At 37.2% G+C, this 26,959-nt stretch overlaps 2 protein-coding genes across 10 annotated transcripts in view; one reads left to right on the top strand and one right to left on the bottom strand.

The window, feature by feature from the left end:
* LOC110834509 (blastoderm-specific gene 25D) overlaps positions 1-17,780 on the top strand; it is a 69,811-nt gene extending 52,031 nt beyond the window's left edge. For 2 of the 9 annotated variants that reach the window (XR_002544618.2, XR_002544616.2), the window contains exons 17-24: positions 508-708; positions 1,785-1,914; positions 3,186-3,301; positions 6,859-7,086; positions 8,682-8,844; positions 9,002-9,102; positions 12,655-14,011; positions 14,718-17,780. Coding sequence is in view for 3 of the 9 variants with exons in the window: in XM_022073742.2 (XP_021929434.1) it covers positions 508-708; positions 1,785-1,914; positions 3,186-3,301; positions 6,859-7,086; positions 8,682-8,844; positions 9,002-9,102; positions 12,655-12,792 (1,077 nt within the window). In the remaining 6 variants the exon portion in view is untranslated. Of the gene's footprint in view, positions 1-507; positions 709-1,784; positions 1,915-3,185; positions 3,302-6,858; positions 7,087-8,681; positions 8,845-9,001; positions 9,103-12,654; positions 14,163-14,717 lie in introns of those variants that run through there. The other 7 variants (XR_002544620.2, XR_015534764.1, XR_002544619.2 and 4 more) reach the window with 7 other exon arrangements.
* A 1,639-nt stretch (positions 17,781-19,419) lies between these two features.
* Positions 19,420-26,959, bottom strand: part of LOC110834510 (coiled-coil domain-containing protein 39) — a 28,757-nt gene continuing 21,217 nt past the window's right edge. Inside the window, exons 16-18 of the mRNA XM_022073743.2 lie at positions 26,665-26,884; positions 24,017-24,172; positions 19,420-22,007 (exon numbers count right to left, since the gene is read on the bottom strand). Of these exons, the coding sequence (XP_021929435.1) occupies positions 21,958-22,007; positions 24,017-24,172; positions 26,665-26,884 (426 nt within the window). The 3' untranslated portion in view covers positions 19,420-21,957. The remainder of the gene's footprint in view (positions 22,008-24,016; positions 24,173-26,664; positions 26,885-26,959) is intronic.

Genomic DNA, 26,959 nt, shown 5'->3' with positions numbered 1-26,959 from the left:
TTATTATTTTTTCCTTCAGCTGCACTTTAGTAGTAGAAATGAAAGGCCTTATAGACTGATTAAACTTTATCATATGGGAAAAGGTGTTTTAAAGTCCCACATTAAGGGCGTGTCAGCTGGACTTAATGGTTAACAGTTCAGCAATATGCAAGTGCAATGCACGTCCATCTGGACTATATAAGAAGTAACACAAGGACAACAAAGGCTAACAATGCTTTTTTAACTGTTTAGATTATTGAGGTTATGTGGGAGGATGATATTGTGAATGATGAATCCGAATGAACATGGAAGGAAGTTGTAATTGAATGAAGTAGTCATGACTCATTTTACAGAACTATCCTGCCACTTACATGCAAGGACAGAAGAGAAACATGAAACAAGTCAGGATACCTGATCTGTGAATCAATATATAAACTCAGAACCTCCAAAATTCAATGCAGAATCACTAACCATGTAAATGTGATATTTGGTATATGAGTGTTGAATCTTTCTTTGTTTCTGTTGCAGGAGTATGAAAAATGTGAGGACTATTGGGCAAACAAACTGGAAGAGGAACGTCTTCTGTATGACCAGGAACAGAAACTCAGTGATGAAAAGTTTTCAGAATTGATGTCCAAGATTAGAGAATATGAGGAAATGTTTGGTGCACAAGAAGATGATAGCGACATGTTGTCAACAATAGAAGAGAGAGGAAGTCTTGAGAAACAGGTAAATTGATTGCAGATCATAATCAAAATTCCTGTAACTGTAGATTCATTTCATTGTTTTACTGGCAACAGAACCATTAAAACATAGAAACACTAGTATTGTTGGCAATGGAGAATTATATACAGTCATTTGAAACTGTTTCAGAATTTAAATATGCAGGAATAGCTACGACAAATAGAACTAAGATTCATGTTGAAAGTATGAGAATAACAAATTTTGGAAATAGTTTGGGGAACTTCATAATATACACACTCATTCAGTAATGAAATGTAGCAGGTTGTGATGGATCAGATATATAGTTTGGATGTGAGGGACAGGACATAAATACAAAATTTTTGTTGTGGATACAACTAGATTAGGGTTGTGTACAGTGGTGGGTTTTATGATTAGAGGTGTTGGTCTTCAGGTGCTGATACCAGAGAGTTGATACTGGCACCAGTGACCCAGAATTTCTTTTCAAGGTGCTTGTAACTAGTGAATCATCTGCCTTGGTTGGTTAGTGTGCTACACCTTTCTCCCATATCATGTGTTCTGTTTCTTTGTATATGTCTGTACCTGTTTTGTGTGTGTTTAATCTTTATTGCTTGAAACTGCAGGATAATTTGTAGTTCAGCTCTGACTCTTTCTTTGAATAATGTAATTAGAAGTGGTTGAGTGTTGGATGTTACTGACGTCCACAACGAAGACGTAAATTGTTGGATTTTGGAGGGGTCGATTCATGTGTAACTCATTTATATGTTGTTTGTGCTATATTATAAGAAAAATTATTTGTTAATAATATATGATGATTTTCCATTTCTTAAAATAATTTTTTTCCAATTCCTTACTAGGCCTACTATTCACACAATGTGTTAAATTATACATGACACCTCAGTAACTGGCAGGAACTGTAGATGTGTGACATGAGTTTCTAAGTGAGGTACACATACACCCAAAATGACATTTAAATTCCTTGTTAACACACTATTACTTAAATTTGAACAATAACAGATGGAAATGACAAACTAATAAATTTCTGATGCAACACTGGACGCTGCTAGACTATAGAAGTTAAGTTCACTACTTGTTATTTTCAGTTTACAGATTTGGAAGAAGAGTTTGTAGAATTTAGGCAAAAGGTTGAGGTGGAACAAGCAGGGAAGGAAGAAGAGCTTGTTCGACTAAGAGAACAGCTGAAGACTGTGGAGCAACAGTATAAGAATACAGGTAGCAATGGAGGGCAGTTGCATTTCTGGGTGTTTGTTGTGTGTTACATAGTTGATATGGGGCCTCCCATCTGATGGATTTCATTTGTCATCTACTTTACGTAGATAGAGTTTTCAGGTATGCTTCAGTTTCATAACTGTTTATTCTACCTTACAGTGTTAGCTCAATTTTTAATTGTGGCCTCCTGTGGTCATAGTAGGCATTATATATGTATGTATTTTTATTACTCAGTGCAATGATAGCTGAAGACAATTTTTATACTGATTTTGTCATAAAAAGTGGCTGATGACAAAGGTCATTTTGAGTCTGTTTTAATAAAACTATTGTCTTTTAAGATAGTAATTCTATGACTTGATGTCCATCATCACTGCAACCAGTTATGGCTCCTTCTTTAATTGAAGGCCTCATCAATTTTTTTGTCTCATTAAAGAGATTGGAAAGGTACATTAAAATCCCAAACACATGCTTTATGTCAGTCCAGGGGACAGTCCCTGGGGCATTCTTCATTACATGCAATGATGTTAAAGCCAATATTTTGAAACTCCAGGGGAGAGGAAGCCTTGTGGACAAAGCCCCTTGGATCAGCAACTAGAAGGAGTTCAGTCTCAGGGAGCTAGAATGCTCAGGAGATACAAGATTTGTAAAAGATGGCTGACTTCTGGGTTGTAGCACCATGTAGTCTGGTAGACTTCTTTGATGAAAATGATGTACTTTATCATTAAGAATTGTTCTTTAAAAACTATTTCAGCCAGGAGCACTCAGAATACACAATTTACAAATAACACATCTGTTTATTCTGGTATAGAATACAATTTCCAGTGTTGTTACCATTAAACTGAATGAAACTTATCATGTTCCATATAAATAAAGTAATACATGAGAGGAAGTTGTGTGCTCGTGCTGTTTGTATTATTGATGTTAGGAAATTGCAAATTACAAAGATCAGGTGAGCATAATGTGCATATCAAGTTTTCATGGACATATCTTTCAGTTGATTCAGAACTAATGGAGGGGGAGACAGATTCTAAGATGAACACAAGGATATGAACCATGAGCTTATGCCTTTGTGTAAAAATATGCATGAATTATGCAATAAATCAATGAATAATGCTACTCAAAAATGCACTTTGTGTGTTTTTCGGTAGCATGATCCACCATCTAGAAATTTTGTTTCAAAATAAGTAATTGTTCTGTTAATTCTTTAATCATGTATATGTTATGTTGTGGTCATGCAGATTGCTTCATTTTAATAACTGCTTCTTTCTTCTTAGAGAACAAGTTGAATGTGGCAGTGCAAGTTTCGGATTTGGAGAACGGAAGTTGGGAAAGTGATTGCAAGTTTGTTGTGGAACTGGATGGAGCAAGGAAAGCAATCCAACATGAGACAGTAAGTTGCCTTACATCATGGTATCCACTTTGAATCTAATAGATAACAGGCTTCCACATTGTTCTTGAAAAATTTGGAGCACTGTAACATGTTTCTTGTAATGTTTCAGAAAACAACAAATTTTGTTTCTCCACAGGTATAGTTAAGTTACAGACTGGAATAGAATGCATAAACCAATCAAATATCATCAGTTAGAGCATGGCTTAACTTGTTTATTTGTATGAAACTTGTAAGTGGACCATAAGGACAGATATAGGGTCTTAGTCACAAATGAAATTTCATGAAGTAATGACAATGCAGAATAACAATGACATATTAAACTGATGCAGTGAGTATCTGGGTGTATGTCTAGAAACACTGACATTCAGCAACAAGTAAACATATTTTATTTGCTGTTATATCAGCATCACCCTACCATTTATTAGGCCATATGGCCTGTTACATTTTTTGCTAGTAAAATTGTTAATAATTACTAATAAATGTTTATATTATTTCTGTTTTGGGACATAAACTCTACATTTATGATGTTTTCTCTTCTGATTTATTTGACAATTTACATACAGAGGCCATAAATTGCTGTGATACTGTCGGACCAAATTTAAAAGAAATGCGTAGTGGCTCTGGAAGGAAACTCATACTGAAATGGGGTGACATAAAGACTGGGGTCAAGGGTGACTTGACAGCCACAGAATAGAAAGATAAAACATAAACATACTGACAGATATGCGTCATCCTCAAGCAGAAGGTAATTTCTGTGAGGTGTATGGAAACACTCTGAAACCAGGCATTGTACAAAACTATAACAGACACATGGGGTATGTAGACAAGAGTGACTGCATGGCAAACAGTAAAAAAACAATGGGCAAAATGGAAATGGAAGAAAAAAATATTTTTTTACCTTCTGAACCTTTCAATTCTGAACAGTTTTATTCTTAGTTCTTGTGGTTCAGAATTTTCTAATCGAAATTTCAGACTTACCTTGGTTCTGGATCTAATACAAGAGGGGGAGGGTGCCTGGACCACAGACCGCTCCACAGGGAAGTCCAAGTACTTCCAAAACTTAATTGACAAGACTTGACAAAATACACAATGAACACTGGCCCTCAAAAGGAAAATGAGTTAGGTGCCAAGTGTGTTCTGCAACAGGCAACAGACAAACACAGACAAAATTCAGATGCTCAAATTCCAATGTGGGGTTGTGTGTTAATTCCTGCATCAGTATGTATCATGCACAAGTGCATTTTTGAAGACTGTCTGACACTACACTGGCAAAAGCAGTACCCAAAATGTAAACACTGTAATTTTCTAGCACTTGCAGTTTGTCTGCAATGTTACTATGGGGAGATTTGACAAATGCTTTGATTCCATATCAGTTTTTATTGCCCAAAAGGTTACCACAGGTCTAATTATTTTGTATATTTTACTGAACAGTACAAAAAGTATCCCTAAATCAAAACTTGCACTGAGACTCAAACTCAGGACTGTGTCAGGTTTGTGATGTTAGTTTCTGTAATATCCTCATTGAAACATGAATTTTGTTCTTTGCATCATTCTTCTGTCGTGCTTGGTTTCTGAGCTAGAAAAACTGTCTTTACTGGGACTTTACCTTAGGTCATATTTGTAGGGCTGTGTTTTTTGCTCCTGTAATTTCTTCACTGAAACTAAGAACTTTGGTCTTGGTGCCATTTTTCTGTTGTGCTTAGTTTCCAAGATACAGCAACACCCTCTCCAGGACCAAAACTAATTTTTGGAGTTTTTACCTTTCTAAAATCTCTTATTTTTCTCGCGGAATAATCATACCAATTTTGAAGCAAGCCAGTTTATCCATTCTTGAGCTATAAGCAAACATACACAATTTCAGAATTTTAATTTCTTATGAATTTCCTGATAATTTTGCTATTGATGGAATAAGGTGGTTGGGAGGTCATGGATTATATGAAAGGAATGATGAGATAAGTTAATGGTTTTCTAAAGTGTTTTTACATATCTTTATCTCATTTTGACGTTTTGTGATAAAACAAAGAAGGATTGGCTGCTTGTAGAGAACAATAAGTATTTTGACAGATTACAGATTTCACATGAATTCTTATAAGCAAGCACACTCCTTAAAATGGATGACTATTACAGATGAATGTCTGACAATTTAAGAAGCCCATAAAATCACATCAGACATAAAATATTTTATTTCCAAGCATATAAATCTTTTAATAATGTCTTGACATTACAGGACAATGGTATCCCTTTCACTCTCTTGCACTTACATGTTAGGGGACGTATGCATCCCTTTTGCCATTTAAAGCTTGACTCTATTTTCTGTATACTGAAGTTTGAAATAATCAGACCAGCAGCTTAGTTTACATTCACTTTCTATTTTTTCCCACTTCTTTTGTTTAGTCTTCAAAGTGTTTGAAAATAGATGAGTTAGATTGGTAGAAAAATTTTAACATGCTGTTCCATAGCTTCAGAGTGTTAAATTTGTGGTAATAAAAGCAGTTCTCTCCCTGCAATCTTGTAGCTGTATAAAAAACTCAAAGGTTCTGATAGCTGGTTCAGTAATGCAGGCTGTGCTGTTTTTTCCTTAGAATTCTGTATTGGAGCATTAATAAAGGCTCTGCATTATTAAAGCAGTTGTGTGAATGGCTGGGAATTCAAAGAGGAAAAGTCACCTGACCCATGTAGACTAATAGTTGTATTTGTGCTATTTTGGTGCTGAAACACTTCAAGTTTAACATGTAGAATGCATACCAGAATTGCTTCACAAGGAAAAATTAGTGTAATATTTCACAGGACACATGTGTCTTGGCAGATGAAAGTCATATTTGGTTGTACCATGAGAAGTTGAGGCTAAGAGGCAATTGGAGATGCTTCTTACCCTTACAATGTATTTCAAGAATTTAAAAAAGGCTGGACGAAGCACAGACAACTATTGAATAACTAATTAAACCTGGGAGGATTGTCATGCTTAAAATATGAGTATAGGAAGGAAACTATCAAATTATAATGGACCCAGAATAACACTGTAGGATCTAAACCAAAATGATGGTGTTGAGTGATGTAATTTTCTCCAACTTAGTCATCCAGCATGCATAGTTCAGACACTTGATCTGTTATACATTCATTTATTCATTTCTGCTTCAAGGAATGGGCCATTGGCACATTCTGGGACAGTTGCTCAAGGCAACTTATCCTTATTTTGTGTAGTGCATTTGAGTAGTGAGTGACAAGCCCCACTGCCTCTGCACAATTTCTACTCAATCCTAATTTGTCTGCTAGAGCCATCTAGTAGAGAATCAGGAAACACATGGGTGAGAAATGGCCACTTACGAAACATCTCATTCATGCTCATAAGGTTCTTTTACATGCTGTAAATCTACAACCGCCAGCTTTACTTCCCCTCCGAAGGAAGTTATGCTATGGATATTTTTTCACCCTTAAAATCCATTGACCTTGGTCCGGTTTGAACCCACTAACTGGGTCCAGTGGCAAGCACACTAACAATTAGTCTACTGAGGGCAACCTGTTATGATGATGATTTGTATTCTTTTTCTGTATTTCAGGAGTCACAGAGATTCAGCAAGGCTAGATATAGCAGTGGATCAAGTTCTCCACAGAAAGGGCCAAGTACACATTGCAATCATACAGAACTGATTCATCTTCATAATCTTAAGGAACATTTGAATGAGGAATGTCATGTACTTCGCCACCAGAAGGAAGTGCTGGAACAGGAAATTATGGAAATTCAAACTCAAAACTCACATTGTCAAAATGCTGGTGTTGTATTGCCTGTGAGTATGAGCATTCTGTAAATAAAATATGGTATTAAGATGACATGCAGTGGCATGCATTTTTCTGTGTCCATCTGAGAATCAGGACTCCCAAGACAATTTCACGTCTTCTGAGCTGTATAGAGCAATAGTAAGCAACCTGTGGCCCTAATTCCACATATGATCCGTGAATAAATTAAATCATTCAGATGAGTTTCTTTCATCCATACAGTTAGAAATATAAGCCATTAGAATAATAATCTCTAAAGGCCAAAACGACATGTGTCTTGTGACATGTATTTATGAATGGTTGAATTGGACACCACTTTCCTATTGTGTCATGACATTTTTTTAAAACTTTATATGCTTGAAAGTATAGAAGTTAAGTAGAAAAACAAAGTGCATGTTTATGCCTTGTCACTAGACTGCAGGACAAAAGTGGCTAGGTCCATGTATTTGAAAATTATAGTAAAAATTAATATTATATTCATGAGGGCATTACGAGCAGAATAAGGCCTGTCTACTGTCTGAAAATGAGTGATTAGAATATACAGAACAATAGTTTTATTTTCAGTATTGCTCTTTCTCAAGATTTGATCCATTAATCAATATGCTAAATGCAAATCTGCCGTTTTCTCCCAAAACATAGTTGTTAGAACCCTTTTAAGTTATAATTTTACCTGATTTGTATGGTTGCAGAAACTTGGTTTCACATGTTAACAGAATAACAGAGATAACAGGAGTTTACGAACAGGGTTCTTAGGAGAATATTTAGATTGAAGAGGGATGAAGTGACAGGAAGGTGGAGAAAATTATGTAATGAGGAGCTTTATAATCCTCACTCTTCACTGAATATTAGGACTATTAAATCAAGGAGGATGAGATGGGTGGGGCATATATTACATGTAAGGGATATGAGAAATGAAAGCCTGAAGCGAATAGACCACTTGAAAAACCTAGGTGTAGATGAGAGGATAGTACTAACATTAAAATGGGTCTTAGTGAAATAGTGTTGAAGGGAGTGGATTTGATTCGTCTGCCTTAGGATAGGGACTGGTGGTGGGTTCATGTGAACACAATAATGAGCCTACATGTTATATAAAAGGTGAATTTCTTTACCACCTGAGTATGCTGTTAGCTTCTCTAGAAGGACTCTGTTGCATGTATTTAGTTAGATTCATAAAAAAAAACAACTTAAATCCTACCTTATTGGTCAAACACTAGACAGGAAATTAATGCACGTAGGTAGCATCCAAAACAGCATGAGGGTAATGTGCGAACAGTCTCACCAACTTACTAATATGAAAATCTATGAATCCTCAATATTCCTAATTTTACCTTACAATTAATTCCCTCCCAAAAGTCCAGTTTTCCTCGTCTTAAAGAAATGGTTTTATTCCTTACCTTGCATCTCAAATCTTTAGGAGTATGGAAATGATGAAGTAGGAATCTTTTAGGCCACAGGATTGTGGTAAGAGTTAGATTAACGTTTACGGTTTAAATAAAGTAAGAGAAAACTATGAGTTACAACAATTACAATTGTCTTTAAAAATGAACTTCTGTTTCTACTGCAACAAATCTGAAACCCCTGTTCATGGTATTAATATATTTTACAGCCACATTGGACATCTGGTGCCAAGGTTGGTGGCCAAGCATGTCGAATAGATCTTAACATTCTACAAGCCCTGAATTCTCGACTGCGGCAGCAGGAGCAACAGTGTCACCATCTGCAGGTTGCTCTTAAACAACAGCAACAGCAGAGTGAAAACATCCTAAAACGTAAGGAGACACAGACAACTTTCAGGCAGTTAACGCTATGTTTGTGGTTTATAGATTCCACTATCCTCACTATGCTAGGTGATATATTGTAATTTGTTTTAAAAAATCTTTGGATATGTATTTACATAATAATTGAGTGTTGTTCATATTTTTAAAGGTACTATGCAGGAACACAAACAAAAAGTTGCATCTTTGCAGTCAGCACTGCAAACTACCCAAGAGAAACTGAATCAACAGACATCAGCCTACAAGGAGCAGGTAAATCTGATAGCAGTTAAATACTTCATGTTATTTATTGTACCTTATACTGAAGGCTTTGTCATAGTGTTACTTAATCCTCTCAGTATTAATGTGAGAGATTCTATTAAATTTTTAAGTTCCTAATTTCTAGATACAACATACAAAGTAAATCTAAACACTTCTGCTGGAAGTTCAAATGTTAAAAGAAATATATGATCCTTATACCAAACTGAAAATGTTACAGATCCTTTGATATTCTCTCGAATGTTGACAACTCAGTATAGAGTTAAATAAGAAAATGCTAACCAAGAAGTAACAAAATTAGTTGGATTAGTGAAAACATTCTGCATGTTTTCTGATTTCTTGCCTAGTTCCACATTGAACATAAATTTAGGACTATGGCTCCCAGAAAGATCAGTCCCTATAATCCAGAGAATTAAGAGTTTAATATATAAATTGTATACAGTTTCAAGGATTGGTCAAATTGTCTCAGATGTTTGATGAATTTGTTTTTAATGTATATTGAAATCATTTCAGTTCATCATCCTAGATTTGTATTTTGCTTGATAGATGAAGGGGGCACATTTGAAGTAAAGGGACAAAGAACTAATTATGTCCATAATTGGTTTAGAGACTCAACTTCCTGGACATCTCCAGCATTGTTATTATTTTGTTTGGGTTGATGGATGAAAAGTGTCCAATCGCTTTTATTTGCCCGCAGATTTTACCTTTTGATTTATAGCCATTTCTGACTGTTGTGTTCATATTGTAACAAATCTACTGTTTCCATATTGATTATTTACAATAACTGATGGATTTGTTTCATCACTATTACATTTATAATGATTTCCTCTATATTATGCTTAATATAACCAAAATAATAACATTTGAGTACTTTTTCTCTGTTAGTTACCCTTCACAGCTTAAATGAAACCTGTAGCAAAATTCGAGTAGGTAAATATGTATCTGAGACATTCTTCATCAAGAACGGTCTAAAACAAGGAGATGCTTTGTCTCCCTTGCTCTTTAACTTTGCGCTAGAATATGCTATCAGGAAAGTCCAAGAAAGGCAGGAGGGTTTGAAATTGAATGGGACACATCAGCTATTGGCATATGCTGATGATGTTAATTTATTGGGGGACAATATGGATACAATAAAGAGGAACACAAAAGTTTTACTAGAGGCTAGTAGACAGGTGGGGCTAGAAGTAAATTCAGAAAAAACTAAGTACATGTTAGTATCTCATCATCAGCAGACAGGTGGGCAGAATTGTCTTAGGGTGGCTAATAAGTCCTTTGAAAGGGTTACAAAGTTAAAATATCTGGGAACAACAATAACAAATAAAAATGACACTCATGAGGAAGTTAGGAGGAGATTAAATTCTGGAAATGCTTGCTACTTCTCAGTTAAAAATATTTTGTCTTCCCGGCTGATTTCTAAGAACCTGAAAATTAAAGTATACAAAACAATAATCTTGCCTGTTGTTTTGTATGGGTGTGAAACATGGTCTCTCACTCAGAGGGAGGAACACAGATTGCAGGTGTTTGAGAATAGGGTGTTGAGGAGGATATGTGGGCCTAAGAGGGAAGACGATGGGGCGTGGAGAAAACTGCATAATGATGAGCTTAAAAATCTGTACTCCTCCCCCAGTATTGTCAGGGTGATTAAGTCGAGAAGAATGAAATAGGCTGGGCATGTGGCGCATGGATGGTACAAGAGGTGTGTACCAAGTACTGGTTGGGAAACCTGAAGGGAAGAGACCGCTGGGGAGACCTGTACGTAGATGGGAGGATAATGTCAGGCGGGATCTATGGGAGATAGGAGTTGAAGGAAAAGGGATTTTGTTGGCCCAGGACATGGTCTGGTGGAGGGCTTTGGTTAATTCGGTGATGAACCTTCGGGTTCGGTAAGCCATCCCTTCACAATTTTCAGTTTGTTGTTCTCTACAACGTATGTTCTCTTGTCCAGTTCTTCACTCATATACACAACAGTGTGTCTTGTTATCTACTACTGCTACTATGACTTACCTCTCGCTCATTGCACAGTGAAGTTCTGTCTGACCTTCCCCCTCGCCCTCTCTAGTTGCACCAGCTCATTTATAATTCTAGAAATTGTTCGCCAGATTTCAGTTCTCCAAGCCATAAGACCCTTCCAGCTGCTGCCTGTCCCCTCTATCCTGAGCCACATGCATGGACTGCTTGTGACATAAAGCCAACCTATGGATCCATAGTGAGGAAGGTGGCAAGTTGCACTCCAGCTGAACACCAAAGTTTCCATGGCTAATACTTATAAAACTACTCCCTCTTCATAGCTGCTCACTCTGAGTATCTGCTAGGTATGTCACCAGTCTGTTCAGGTATACTGCCTTCATTTCTGCCCTCAGATCTCACTGGTTCTGGTGGACCACTTCGTTGATCCAGTTGACCTTCCGTGGACCTTCCCAGGATGGCTGCTTTCCTGTGGTCCAGATCAGGCAGTACAACCACACTTGTTCTCCTTCCTGAAATTGCGCAGAATTGGTTATATGGTCATAGCAGGCTTTCATCCTGTTGCTGGCATCCTTATGATGTTTATGGACATAGTGATGAATGTCATGTAGTGGTCTTTGAGTTTTACCATGCAGACGATAACAGACTGCTTCTTGTCAGAGGACCCCGAACAATAAGTTACAGAGCAGTTGTAGTTCCCTTCTGAACACCAGGCTGGTGGTCATCATGCCTGTGGTCACATGGGTTGGTTGGTGCTCTTTGTGCAAGCAGGAATATGTTTAACCTCTTTTCCCAATCTCTCTGGTGTACTGAAGCGACCTTCCTTAGATGCTGCTCAATCAAAAGATCCAGTGATGCCTTTGGCAGTCATCTCAAATGGTTCCCTCATTTTGTATTGGTGCATCAGGGCCTGGATCTTGGTTTGTGGTTACATTGCCAGCATTGCCTCTCGAAGTCTCTCCTCGAGTTCAGCCAGTAGTATTGTTTTGTGACTTTATCTAGAGTCTTGTTGACCCCAGGGTGTCATACAGAAGGTCATCTGTGGAGCTCTGCCAGTACTTTCTTCGTGAATGTCGCCATTCGGCCGTTCCATTTTTTTTTGTCGCATGGTTTCAATGATTTGCAGTGACAGCAGAGATGACTCTCACCTTCGGACTGCTGCTTGTTGTTTGACCTAGCTGTGAACGCATTAGTCTGGACATCATCTTAGGTAGAATGTCTGCATTGGTGTGATTCCACCCTGATAATGATCAGACATAAATTTGAACTCCTGGTGATGCTGAACCTAGTGGACTGTCTGACCTTTGAGATTACTGAAACACAGTAACTAGGCCAGAGCCCAGTGGCCTGTGCAAAACTGGATTTCCTTCCATTAATGTTCTTGTGAAAGTGTTCCATTGTCTTTATAATAACCAATATTTACTATTGGGTCATACAGTATTTCTCATCTTATACTTGGATAAATATGTTGGTTGTGTTGTGGACTGATTTTCATTTTGTTTATTTGAAAGAAATGTCACTCCAGAATATTCAACAAATTCCAATAAAATGTACTAATAAAACATTTAATTCTATTTCCAGATGGAGCGCCTAGCAAGAACTGACATTCTGGTGAAAGATTTATATGTAGAGAATGCATATCTTGTAGCAAACGTCCAGACGTTACAGCAGCATTGTCAAGTGTTGGTCCAGATGACTTCAGACTCCAGCTCTGTGTGAAAGAAAGGTGATTCACATTTTGTAAGAGGCAAGTCATGAATATAGGTAACTGTCTCTAATACAAGTTTTATAATCTTTGACAACATAGGACATTTAAGAGGAATCTTACTATGCAACTGGTACATAAATACACTAGAAGCAACAGCAAAGCCTTGTCTACAAAATTCCATCATTACACAGCAGTATACATACAAAGACAGGTTAAATTGGGACGCTGCTTAGGTCAGTATCTCATACTGATGTTGGCTGCATATATAGGGTAAGAGATTCAGTATGGCTTATTGAGCTCAGTGTTAATATATGTGCAGGTCATGTACCTTTATATTCCACATCTATGACAGAAATGTTGAATTAATGTCTTGCTATTATGTTTTCTTTTGTATATGCACATATCAAGTAGAATATTTTACATTCTTAAACATTGATGTCTTGAAAGATTTTGTGTAATGAATAATTACTAAAGTTTAAAAATGTAATGCAACCGAGAGTTCCCCCAATGCCAGCACTTGTAAAGTGGCTAGTTAGGGAATAAATTGTACTGCTTTCCACCATTTGTTGTGGCATTTGGTATCATAGGCTGTTGCCATACCTGCCCATCCCCCACAAAAAGACATGTTCTACTGTGAACCTTATGTGGGAAGGAATCAGAGTACTTCAACTGGCTGAATCTCATTATCTCTCTAACTTTCCACATGCATAAGGGAGGCAGGGACTAGTCAGAAGTCAGGTTGCTTATCTAGAGTTCTTTAATATGCATATATATGTACATGTATTACATTCATTTACTGAACAATTTCTATTTACTGTATTCCTTAGTTTCCCACTCCTTTTCTCTCTTGAAATTCTCTCTGCATAATTTTTGCTCTCTATCAGGACTTGTTACCCACAAAATTGGCTGCAGTCCTAGTGTGCCATGGGTAGCCGTAACGAAAGGGTTACAGCTAATTTAGCGATGATGAATTCACTAGCTTTATGAATGTGGTCGGACGGGCATGCACGGTTGTCCTTGTTATAGCTCCAACCCTTCTACCTTTTTCCTGTCCACTGTGTGGGACTGTGTTGTGAAGGAACTTTGAAGACCACTTCTTTTTTTTTTCTGTGCAGGCTTTCACCCGATGTACTTCATCGAAATTATAGTTCGGCTTGGTACTTCAGAATTGTGTTCCGCTTTGAGGGGTTATCCCTGTACAGGCGGTTGACCGGTGGGACGTCCGCTGTGGTAAGTTGTTATTTCTGTCTGTTACCCTATACAGCGGACGTCGCTTCGGTGGCTATTTTTTTTTTTGGGGGGGGGGGGGGTTAATATTACTGAGATGTTGTATCTGGTTTTAATATCAATATATATATAAATATATAGATATTGTGTTCTTTGTGTTGCTTGGTGATTGTTTTCCTTCTTGATCTATGCCATTTCCAAGCTTCAATTAAGCACACTAGGAACCTGGGTAGTATTCAGTGCACAGTTTCAACATGCCTGAGATAATACGGATACAATAGCAGAGTGTCAGAAGACTGCTTCAGTTCCTCTCAGCCGATGAAATAGTAAGGAAGACTGAGCAAAAACTGTTGGCGATTGGTTCTTCCCACCGCTGCAGCTTAATAGTCTGTTCAGACTGTCCCCCCGTCCTATTTGCATGGGGCCATTAAATGTTATTTCTGCCAGTCAGCAGTATTTCAGCATTAATATACATGGATTTCATACTGGCTGGTTGGTTGGTTACATCAATCTTAAGTAACTTGTTTTTTTTTTGGGTTTTTTTTTTGTCAAAACCATTCACAACATTTAACTGTAAGGGTGCTTTAACATAATCAACTTATTTCCATGCCATGCTACTCCACTTCACTTTATTTTAATTGACAACACCAAGGAACGCCACTTCAATCCACCCACAAGCTCACCAGAGAAATAAACCTCATTGTCTCAGATCATGTTGGAACCAGAAGAAGCATTAGCTGTGATGTTGCTGTTTGGAAAGAATGAAAGTAGTAGGAGGAGGAAGAGAAGAAAACTATGGGTACATTCAGGGCTGACTACTTAATCGAGTACTGGTGCATTTTATACACTACTTAATGAACAGCAAGAAGATTCTGGAAAATTCTCCATCTGCTTTAAAATGTTGCCTAAGTCATTTGATGAATTGAAAAGTGTGCTGACAGATTCAATTTATGAGTGGTGTACCAACATGTGAAGATAATACCAGGAAAGGAAAGCTTAGCTGTAACATTATGGTATGTATTGCATATTCATTTATTTTTCCTTCTATGTCATTCCTATAGTAGCCGTCACCAGATTGCTTGCTTTAAGGCCATGAAAGGACTTCACCCATCCCCCTGCCATGCAGCTCTAAGTCAAAACAATACACCATTGTTAGCTTTGCTGGAGTGTGAGTTCTCAGTTGTCTTCACTCACCTGGGCAACGCTGTTCAGTGCAGTGCAGCGATGTATGATTTTTCTGTGACTATATAACACAGTTTGATGACAGCTGCTGTAATTGGTAGAAATAATAACTGAACTTAAATTTTCTGTATCCATTGCACCTCAGATTTGAAAACTTTTAATATGTTAAATGGTTATGAAACAGCAGCATTATCAGTTTTTAAATAGGAAATATAATAAATTGACTGTTTTATCAAAAATATTAGCTAACACTTTGAAATGCAGTGGTTGCAAAATCACTTATGCATCAAATTTAACATTTACAAAATACTGTATTCAGCCTACAGAGAGCATTCTTGGGTTTCATGTGATTATCAGAAGTAGCTATAATTTTCCTACACATTTTAATTTTCTATATGAATTGGATGCAGTGAAGTAGAAACCGAAGTTTTTTTTATTTTTCATGAATTTTAGGCTTTACATGGTAAATTAATATTTGTGGACTCTTCACTGTATCATCAATTATATTCAAGAGGCTCAAAGAATTTGACAATTGGCTGTCCGAGTAACACTGAGGACCATTCACTGTTGGAGCAGTAGAGAAAGTCAGACTGTTTTGCGGGGCTCTGGTTGGTGCTGAGCTACCCAAGTAATTGTATAGTGGTTGGGAATGAAAGTAAACCAACTGTGTGCGTATAGTGAGATCGAGGTTGTTGGCTGTAATAGAGAGTGGAATTCAGTGGATAGCTTGAAGCTCTTGCAGCAGTTGGACTATCCATGAACTTATATTTCTTAATAGTGGATATAATTTACATTTTTACATCTAGTTTCATTTTTTGTGGGAGGGGGAGGATAGATCTGTCTTCCTAAACTAATGAAAGTATAAAACTTCTCAATAGCTCTTCTTTGTTTAAGACTCAGTAAGGATGTTGCACATCTTTTCTGTTGCTACATCAAAACAGAGTTGTGAGTTTGTAACTTCTATTCATTTAGTAGCCTTCTTAGGCACCTTTGGGTTGGAAAAATGTGTATTTCCGTGGTACATTCTTCTGATGCTGATAGAGTTTCTGCTTCAGAAGGATCACTGTTATCCATGCTTGAAATAGTCCTGAAATTTAAAATATTTTTCCTGTATTGCATGTTTGATTTAACACTCTTCAAACATATGTGTTTGAATATAAGTGCCTTGAACTTAAGTGATTTCAAATTTGGTTCTTTGCACTGTATTTGGCTCCGTGAGAGGTAAGGCACCACCTTGTAACTGTACTTCTTGTTAGTGATGACAGGTACTAAGATTGAAAGAATGAGAGTTGATCATCATAAACATATATCTTCCTCATTGCTTCTGCTCCTTATACCAGAGGAGTGAATTTTATTTTTTGTATTCTCTTGAGAATGAATTTCTAATGTCTTTCCACTTGCATTGAAGCTCAAGTCCTGAAATTAAGTTACTAGGTAATATTCACTTCAAGGTGAACTTACAGGTCAGATTTCTTTCCAGGTTCCTTGGATCAGGCTGTGCATTAACAGAACCAATAATATTACAGAATTTGAATTTTAACACTCAATAATATCATTCAAAATGTTTGCAAGAAAATATGGATTCTTGTAAAAGGCATCTGCTTGCATGAACCAAATAAATATCTGTGGCAAAATACTGCAGATGATAGACAAACTTTCCCAATTGCATAGCGGCCATTGGTGGGAAACACAGTTGATAAAACCAGAACATAGTGGATCACTAATTTTAAATTATGGAAACTACGCTTCTATTGTGCATTGATGTGAATTACTATTTAATTGCTTTTGACGTTGATAGATTTGGGTAGAGTTCTTATTCATCCATTGTCCTGAACTCAAAACTGTGGAAAAAGTTGATTTCCAACAAACTTGATATTCCAAATCCCATTGAGTTACCTGGCATAGACAAACCTAAGCTGCCTCACATTTTTGTGCAGATGAGACATTTGGTCTACCAAGCCATGTCATGTGCCCATATGGAGGAAAGAATTTACGAATGCAAAAAGGGTCTTAAATTATTACTTGTCAAGGGCATGGTGATTTGTTGAATGCTCATTTGGAATACATTCAAATAAGTGGTGAATTTTTCACAGGTCATCAGATGTATTTTTGGAATGTTATGAATATATTGTAAAACGTTATGTAATACTGCATAATCTTGTGTGACAGAGAGACAGCTTTCAGTTTTAGAATACTTTATGTTTTGAAGGATTAAAAAATTTTCGGTGTAGAGAACAGAGTAGTGGGAAGACACCTAATGCCATTTTCAATACATTTTCGGATTATTTTGCAGTTGTTGGTGAGTTGCCATTGCAGTATACATAAATGTGAAGTGTTTTAGAATGAAGTGAATAATTATCTCGTGCATCATTTGTAGAATGTACTGCTTTCAGGTTTATGTATTGTAACACTTCAGAATCTATATAATTCACTGCAGACGTTTGTAACAAAAATTACTTGTTCCTTAGCAATGTTACAATAAACAATGAGTTATGAACAGAACTCAGAAAGCCAGACAGCTTGGTGACTTCATGAGCCTTCTTTATTTACTTAAGGAAACCAGGCTAAAAATAAAAATTAAGAAATTGCATACCTGTTTCATTTTTTCTTTCCTGGTGCAGTTAATTGAAACCATCTATCTCCTATCTGCACACTTCCTACTAGCAATCCTCCCTTTTCACACGATTTGCATAGTCAGGACTGCATGTATCCCACAACACAGGTCACTCCTCAATTTCATTAATTAAGAAATTGCCCATTGTTGCTACCATGTGGCTGAGGTGTTGACCATGTGAAACACTCGTAAGACTAAATTTCTTGTGGTTGACATGAGTTGCTAAAAGCAGAAATTAGTGAGTGAACAGGGATTTTCTGTTGCTCCCAGAGGCCAGGAATGGAGCCACTGTGAGTGAATTGTATGTAGACCTGCATGCAAGTCACTGTGTCTCTAATGGTGTGGAGCAGCATGCCACAGAAGCAAATTGACCTTGTGAAAGGGGCCTATATCCAGTTTCTCATTCAATGTTCTAACTCGTTTTCCACTGTTCCGTTTTTCCTTGAGGCCATGCAGCATTCTGTTTTAATTTCAGTTTTTACCACATACAACTTGTACCAGTGCCATGAATTTTGAGCATTGAGTTTTAGGGCTTCTTTCTGAAATATAATTTTGTGTTGTGGCACTGTGAGTTTGTTCAAAATAGTATAAATATATGTATTATGTATATAATATAACACTTTATCATCAATGATTGTTTTATGTCTTGGATCGCTTCATATTCAGTGAGTATATAAGTCTTTAGTTGAAGATTTCTGTCTTCTGGGTTGTTGCGCTGTGTAGTCTGGTCGATGTTAACCAACATTTCAGATGTCATCGCTGTGAAAACCTCAAATCTTAGAAGTCTTTAGTTGACTGTTAGCTGATACAATAATGTTCTTTTTTCTGTAAGTCTCTTTGATTCTCTCTCAGAATTCCTCACCTGTTTCCCATTTCCTTACATTGTCATCTGTTTCCATTTTGCCTCCACTCCTTCTCTTTATCCCTCTCTTCTTTTTTCTCTGTTATGCTGCTCTTCATTCAGTCTGTGGTGTAACCGTCTTGTAATATTCAATGTACAGAATGATTCAGAATACTGTAATGTTACCATCCCTGATTTTATCAGCAGAAAATCTGTAATGAGTGTGTGTCATGAAGACAAAATTATATTTGTATTTTCCAGAGCTATTCTCTGTGAATAAGTCAGTCAGTAAAATGATGGCCTGGGTTCATTTCTTGGCAGTAATAGCTGCATTTATCTTCCCCGCCCAATCCATACTGGTACTGCATTTACCCACCTTCCTTCCTATCCAGTGGGTACCTGGGGACTTCCCCCAGGAGTATAATATCATAGCTAAATGCCATACATTTAGTCAGATCTGCAAATAGATATAATGAACAATTTATATATTACTTAATTAATCTTAATCTTTCCTATATATGGTACAGTCTCCATGAATTACATTTTAAGTACAATGCACACTCATCACAAATCTGTATTATTGGTGAATGTTCACCATCAGGAGGTCAGCATATCCTAAATGATTCTTGAATTATTTTAGTTAGTACCTTTTTCCTTGGTTATTATATACTTTAGCATTTGGTTTAAATATGACTACTTCAGCTTTCTTGAAAAAAAATAGAGTATACTCCAGGTATGTTAAGATCTGTAAAAAATGGGAAATCGTACAAATACTTACAAAAAAATTCACATTTATTTCAGTTTTAAGCAAGACATACAGATGAACAAAATATATGCAGGCATATCATTATACTTTACACCGGTGGAATAGAGAGGAACATTATTGTCCCATTCACTAAAACATGTACCCAGAGTTATAAAAAATAATTTGTGGAGTGTGTTGTACTTCACTATTGTGCTGGACATAATATACATAAATGAGTTGCTGAAATATAGGATAGTTTCCAGTGGTGCAACACATTCAGTAAGGGGACTGTACATTGAAATATCTGTAGCTTTTTAAAAATAAAAATATCTAGTGTTGCTGAGAAACATTCTCTTTTCCATCTGATAGATATAAGAAAAACAAGACTTGTTAAACCAGATGAGATTTCAGGTTCTCGTGGCAGTGAGATAGTCACCTTGTTAAACCAATTCGCATACACTTAATATTACTCTGATAATGAAGTCTAACACTTAACTTTTACTGGTTGAACACTGTTACCACAACTCTTATGTGTTTCCATTAAACAGCATGCAAGTTAATCACCTGTATGTGGTAATACATGCTTACATCCACATTATAATATCTAATACAGAGTAAAACCTGTGATAACAGTGTTATGCACAAAAAACAATACAGTACTTTTATTTTCCGTCGTTACACAAGCTTATTGTTAAAATCATATAAAATTTTCACATAAAATTGTTACATTTTAAAATTGACGACATGTTTCGATATACAATTCTATCATCAAACAATGTATGAAATTTGAAGAAGTATTTTAATAACTCCAGTGTCCCGATTATTAGTATGTCTTTCCAAAAATTCATAAAGTTGTCACACTTCCTTCAAAGCATGTGAACATACCCTACCCTTTGTAAGCTTATTTTAAGAAAGCATATGTACACCCATTCATAGTATGTGTTCTCTTAAATACAATACAACAGGTATTTCAGACAGTATCAAACTATGTAGGACCTGTGCTTGCTTCCACTCTCCACCCGACTCCCAATGTCTGGTACCTCGCCGGATGGACTCCCTCCTGAGGCCCTCAATAGGGCTAGTTCTTGGACCTCTCCTTTCTCTCACACACACCGCTAGACCTGCCCACGCACTCCTATTGGTCCCTACCCATGCCTGATTTGACACCTGCTCTCATAGGCTAGGATCAGGCTCCTCCAGTTACTGTCCAGTCCCTATAAACCTGGCCCTTTCTGCTTGGTGACTGAGGTTTTCCATGCTTTTCCTCAGTTGTAAGGCTAATGCCAGGGTATTATTTAATAGGGCCACGGCCCGCCACCCCTGATCACGAAGGCCTTCAGCTGAAGCAGCCCCACCCTCTCTGGGCTCAAACCCCAGAGAACCAACCAACCAACCAAAATTTTTGGACAAGTTGCCTGACGGGATAACCTCCCATCAGCAGCAACAGACCGTAGTTTGAATGATAAAGGCTCCCGCCATGATGGAACCCCGTTAGCGTTTGCAAAATTCCCGTTTCAGTTATTTACCATTTCCAGCAATGCGTTTCGTACATAGGAATGGTGTTACCTAGGAAGGGACGATGTCTTGCGCTTGTGCAGGACTCCGCCTTTAGTTAGCTTTTTGGTTGATTGGCACATTCATTGCCGTGATGATGGAGGCAGTATGACCTCAGAAACGTTGGTGGAAATCTACCAGACTACACGGCGCAATAACCCAGAAGACAGCAATCTTCAGTATGAAACTGTTAAATACATTATTATGGATACTACATTTCCTTGAAATATACAGGGTATAAATGTAGAAGTTATGTGCCTGAAATGGTGTTTGTCATCATTGACATCTGATAACCGTGGGTATCATTCCATAGATCCAACAACTGGTGTTACTAAATCAACCTGCTTCACAGATGGCATTATTGGTCAAAAATCCAAATATGAGATCTGAGGTTAACACAATGGCAAACACACTGATTTGTTTCTTTTGTGCCTTAGCACCATGTGGAATTATAGGTAGATACCAACGTAAGCCATAAAGATGGCACTAGTATGTTCCTCCAAAATGCTGGTATCTATTTACTAGTCCAAATGGTGTTGCAACCCTGGAAATTTCTGTTAAGAGCCTAAATTTTGTGTACATGATGGTCATTTGGGTACTTCCATCATGCGAGAAACATACTTCCTCCATCATCAGGGCTCTAGGGTCACCTCACAGAAAATGATCCAGAAATGTTAGAAGGCATTTTTTTAAAAAATGTGCTGAGAATGTTCAAATATACGGCTTCACGGCTAGAATATGTAATCTGTGAGCAAAGATGAGGCCACAGGAACACATCAACAGAATACAGGACTGTTCACTGTTCATGACTAATTTGCTGCCCTTCATCTGAATAGTCTGTCATTTAATTTTACCATCAGAATAAATTAACAAAAGAAAAAAATTCTTACAAGTAAATTATAATACCAATATAGCCTCTACACACAACATATTAATTTCTTCAAACATGAATTTAATTTTAGTGTTCTAAAATCTTAAATTTTCGATTTCTTATTTCCATATATAAATTTTTGTTATTTCTTCACAGACTTGTGTTTCACAGATGATGCTCCAGTTTCAGCACCTACAAGCAAAACAGTTGTACCATTATGAGATTCTGTAGGAGGTGATTATGACCGTGTGTGTCTGAAGGGAAGCAACAAATATCTGAACCCATGATTCAGTTCAAGCACTTTCTCATTGCAGAAATCCAGTATTGTAGTATTAGTATATTAATATGAGCCAGTGATGAGTGTAGGATGTTTACATGTTCAGATATGTTGTCTTTGCATGTGTGAATTAATTGCAGCAGTGTTACAGAGAAACAGATCAGAAGAGTGGCAATGTGTGGCATGTATTGGCTAATTCAAGAGCTCATATTATATATCATTTGTTAGTGTTTAAAATACACCCTCACACGACCCCTAATCTCACATCTCTTTTACACCAAAAGTTTGTTATGTAAGCACAGTAAATATTTACACTTCTGAAATAATGATGTATCTTGTACATCAGCAAATACACAACTTTCCCCCAAATGGCCCCTAAAAAAATAAAGCTGTCCCACTATCCACCATGTAGGCACTTTGGGGGAGAGGAGGTATAACTCCTACTCATTCTTAACCTCGCCCCTAGATAGGGGTGAGTGGTCAGCATCACACCCCAGCTGCACTTTACCCCAGGGAATAAACCCTGGTACTCGGATAGGAGGCTGGGTGGGCCCCAGAGCCAGTCTGGACGCAGACTAGAGGAAAATTCTCTGCCCATCAGGGATTGAACATCATCTAGTCCATGGTCAGTCACTATATTGACTGAGCTATCTCGGCTCTTAAAGGGCCCCTGCCATCCCAAAAAGAATAATAATTTATATAATTTGTGATTCTGAACCTCATACATATTTGTAGTTCATAACAGCACATGGGCTTGAGATTTTAAGTTCCCTCACAAAGTTGTCTAATAAATTTGTTGAGTGAGCACCATATAACCGTTGTTCTAGTCCCTCATGTATATCTTGTTCTGAAGTAGTATTATAAATCTGTCAGAGCAGAGGATATAGACAATTCCCACAAAATTCTTCACTCATTTGAAAAATAATTATTTTAACCATATAATGAATTCTTTCAGGCTACCAGCCATGTAAGGTGGTTTAATGTAGCGTTGGTGTTTTCTCCATTAAACCACCTGACGGATGGTAGCCCGAGAAGAATTCATTATACCCAGTCATTATTAAAGCTTCAGATCATAAATTATCTTAACCTTTTCATTACCTTTTTAGTGATAACAAGTTTGTCTTATTCAAGCACTGTTTCAACACCCCAATCTAGGAGAAAATATTCATGCTGCAACTAATTGTGTTCAAACCCAGATTTTAACCCTTCAAGCTAGCAACTCAGGTATGTCCTCACAGCATTTGAACATTTCCATTTGTGGTGTCCCAAACAGTCACTCAAAAAATTCTATGTCAGATGCTATTACAGGACCTTTTAAATGCTACTGCAGTGTGAATTTAAGTACTGGATTGAAGGGTTAAAGTAACCTTACAAAACAATAAAACCATTGCACCTGCTTTGATGGTGTATTTATGTGTGTTCTAACTGTACCTAAAAGTATAAATTGAGCTATTTTAGAATTCTGTGCTGCATTCCTTGCACAAAATACATAAAGTGAAATAATAACTGGAATGCCATGTATTTTTATCTATCTGTCCATATGGTCAATCTATGAAACTACTAAACAGATTTAAATTATGTTTGGTAATGGAGGTCTGCATATGAATTGCCAGGTGAATTTAATTTTGAACTATATCAATTCAGTATTACCTGAATTTTACATGAAGCTCAAACTGTAATGTTTCATCATATATAAAATTGATAGGCCTTATTAAGAACTAGAAGTCTCTCCACTTTTGTATTTATTGATTTGCACAAGATCAGAGCTAATCCAGCCTATCTCACTACTAAGCATTATGGTTACTTTCACTGAAGCACAGTTTTTGTTACTTGCAGATAAAATTGGCTTTAAGCTACTGACTGTAATGAAATGAACCCCAGAATTCTATGAAACACACTCATATAGTATGTTATAGACAATCACCATCCAAGTGAAGTGGATCCAGTGTTATGACAGTAACAGACGCAAGGCTCTGACTGGATCTGGATTTGTGACTGGACCTAGATGATGCTGTGCCACTGCTGCTAGCCAAATCTTGGGAACGAGCAGAGACACATAACTGACTAGATGATGGTGAGCCTGTAAATATTTTTAAAAAGTTTGCATTCTTATGAACATATTGGAGTTCATGAATGGACTGGAGTGTAAGTTCCGCTTTCACATTTGTTTCAGCTCGGTGTGTGTTAATAACAAACATAACCAATGGGCTCAGTAAATTTCCACGTGTCTGATCCACTGACCTACTCAGGTAATTTCACCCTTTTGACCATTTGAATACTGCTCCAAGGCCATGTAGTGAGTTAGTGAGTGCCTTTTAACTCCTTTGTTGCAGAATTTTTGTTAGTAAAAAATACCCTGGCTGCAGAAATACTGTTTTTAATTTTATTCTAGACTACTTTCTGTCCTTATATCCACCTTCAGATTCACAATCAGCAAATAAAGGTTTCTAATGCCACCGCTTGCAATCTGTTCATGGTGTGACAGAAGCCATGGCTACCACTCAGCAATATGACAATGCACAACTTGAAAATCAACATCTTATAAGAAGAATTATTTGATTTTCAGAAAGCTTCTATGCATTGTCAACAAATGTCCTGCCCTCCCAAGAAAGATTGCTACGTAAATGCAACACCCACAGTGCCATGGGAGTTTGTACTTTTGTTCTGGATTTCAATCTGAAAACAGATAAAGGAGGTGTTTGTGAATAGGGTGTATTTGGGCCTAGGAGAGAAGAGAATGGGGTATGGAAAAAACTGCATAATGATGAGCTTAAAAATTTGTACTTCTCCCCCAATATTGTCAGGGTGATTAAGTCAAGAAGAATGAGATGGGCGGGGCATGTGGCGCGCATGAATGGGGCAAGAGGGGTGCACTGGGTATTGGTTGGGAAGCCTAGACATAGATGGGAGGATAATATCAAGTGGGATTTGTGGGAGATAGGAGTTGAAGGAGACTGGATTTTGCTGACCCAGGAAAGGGGCCAGTGGAGGGCTTTGGTTAATTTGGTGACGAACCTTCGGTTCCCTAAGCCATCTAGTTAGTTAGCTAGTTAAACAGATAAAGGCTGGTGTGTGCTTAACCCCGTGAATAAGGTGAATGTAAACCACTGAATATTGTGCACCGTTAAAATTCCCTTATGGCAAGTGCCAAGTGAGCCTGTGCATTGTTGTGATGGGCCATCCAGGCTAAAAATCTGTTTTCCAGGTAATTTTTGTAGAACTCAATCTTTTAGATGTTTCAGAACATGTAAATGAAACACCTTTCTATCACTGTGAATTTTGCCATAAACATGAATGTTTCCTCAGTGGGCAATAATAATGGAAGGCCTCTGATAGAAATTCTACCCTTTTGAAATCAAGCAAACGGGAGAGGATTAAATGCAACTACTGTATATAGGTTAGTTTAGTTGGGGTGCTCACACAGGTAGCCACATATAAACATAAAGGCTGTGTCAATCAAACAGTACAGGCATATAGGTAGGTTTGTCAATATTATTCTCTCATTATTGTAGTAATGGTGTAGAATGGCTGTGTTTCTTCTCCAAATACAGACTTAAGCTTTTTATCTGTTGTTATCATTCCTACTTCGATACAGAATTTCGTGCATACACGTAAATTCATAATGGCAGCCATTTTACAGTGAGATGTTTTCTTTAAAGACATGTGCATAAAATTGCATTTCATTCAGAACTTATATGAAGTACAGAGTTCCCTGCAGCTCTGAAACGTTGGTGGAAATCTACCAGACTACACAGCGCAACAACCCAGAAGACGGAAATCTTCATCCAATAATTTGTTACAGAAGTTCCATTACCATGTAAAAATATTTCCCAGTACAACTGCACAGTAACATTGTAATGTTATAATGCAGAATAACTCTTAGTGGTAGTTAAAACTGTAGTAATAAATTACTTATAAAACAATCTTCTTCTATTACACATTATAATACTGTAAGGCACAGTATGAACAAAAAACATTTTTATGCTTTAATAGATACACAGTATGGGAATCTGATGATGCCATTATGCCAAAACAAAACATGTAGCCTATTAGTAATTAACTTTATTTACTTTCACTATGTAAATTCATAAATAAGCTATTTGAAATTTATGTAGAATTTGTTAGATTTTACTACAACAGGGTGGTACAATCCACATATATTTTTATCTCAGTGTCTCCAAATAAAGCCCAGGAGGCTATCTTGTTTCTTGGACCACAAATGTTTTCTCTCACATCCCTCATGATTTACCACCTCTCTACAGTTAATGCACTATATTTAAATTAATTCATCATGTCATTCTTGAACATATAACTCTTCCATTATGAATTATGCAAGACTGTATGCTTATAATAGCTGTAAGCTGGGGAGTCACTTACATTTCATCCAGCATCATTGTCCCTTTGCAACAATATAAATGCTCTTTAAAGCAGTAATGATTTGTGAGTCTAAACATATGCAACTGAAGGAAAGTCACAAAAACCTCAGTCACAAGGAGGCCAAGTGTGTCTGGTGGAGAAGTCTATCCTCTGAGGAAGGAACAATCTAATCAGTTAGAATGACAAATTTTATACCTGGACCTGGAAGTGAAAGTCTGGTTGATGATGGTGTATGACGAGACAGAACACGGGTAAGAGATCCCCCAGGACTACGAGACAGGGGAAGAACCAAACCCTTCTCCTCCAGATAGCGTGTCACTACTGGTCCTGCTTCTATGTGGTGAGCTACAAATTCAGCCAATTGCTGAAGAGCACTCTGGTTCTGTTCTTGCAACTCGCGGGTCATTACATCCTTCTGAAAAATAAGGATATAACCTTTAGACAAATTGACAATACATCTATCTACATAAACAGTTATGAGCACTTAATC

Source organism: Zootermopsis nevadensis, unplaced genomic scaffold (assembly GCF_977971745.1).
Source record: "Zootermopsis nevadensis isolate Lab colony 2312 unplaced genomic scaffold, Znev_1.0 Znev_ptg000011l, whole genome shotgun sequence".
In the NCBI taxonomy this organism is placed as follows: domain Eukaryota; kingdom Metazoa; phylum Arthropoda; class Insecta; order Blattodea; family Termopsidae; genus Zootermopsis; species Zootermopsis nevadensis.
The sequence above is the reverse complement of the archived record's forward strand: the minus strand, read 5'-3'. Positions and strand labels throughout refer to the sequence as shown.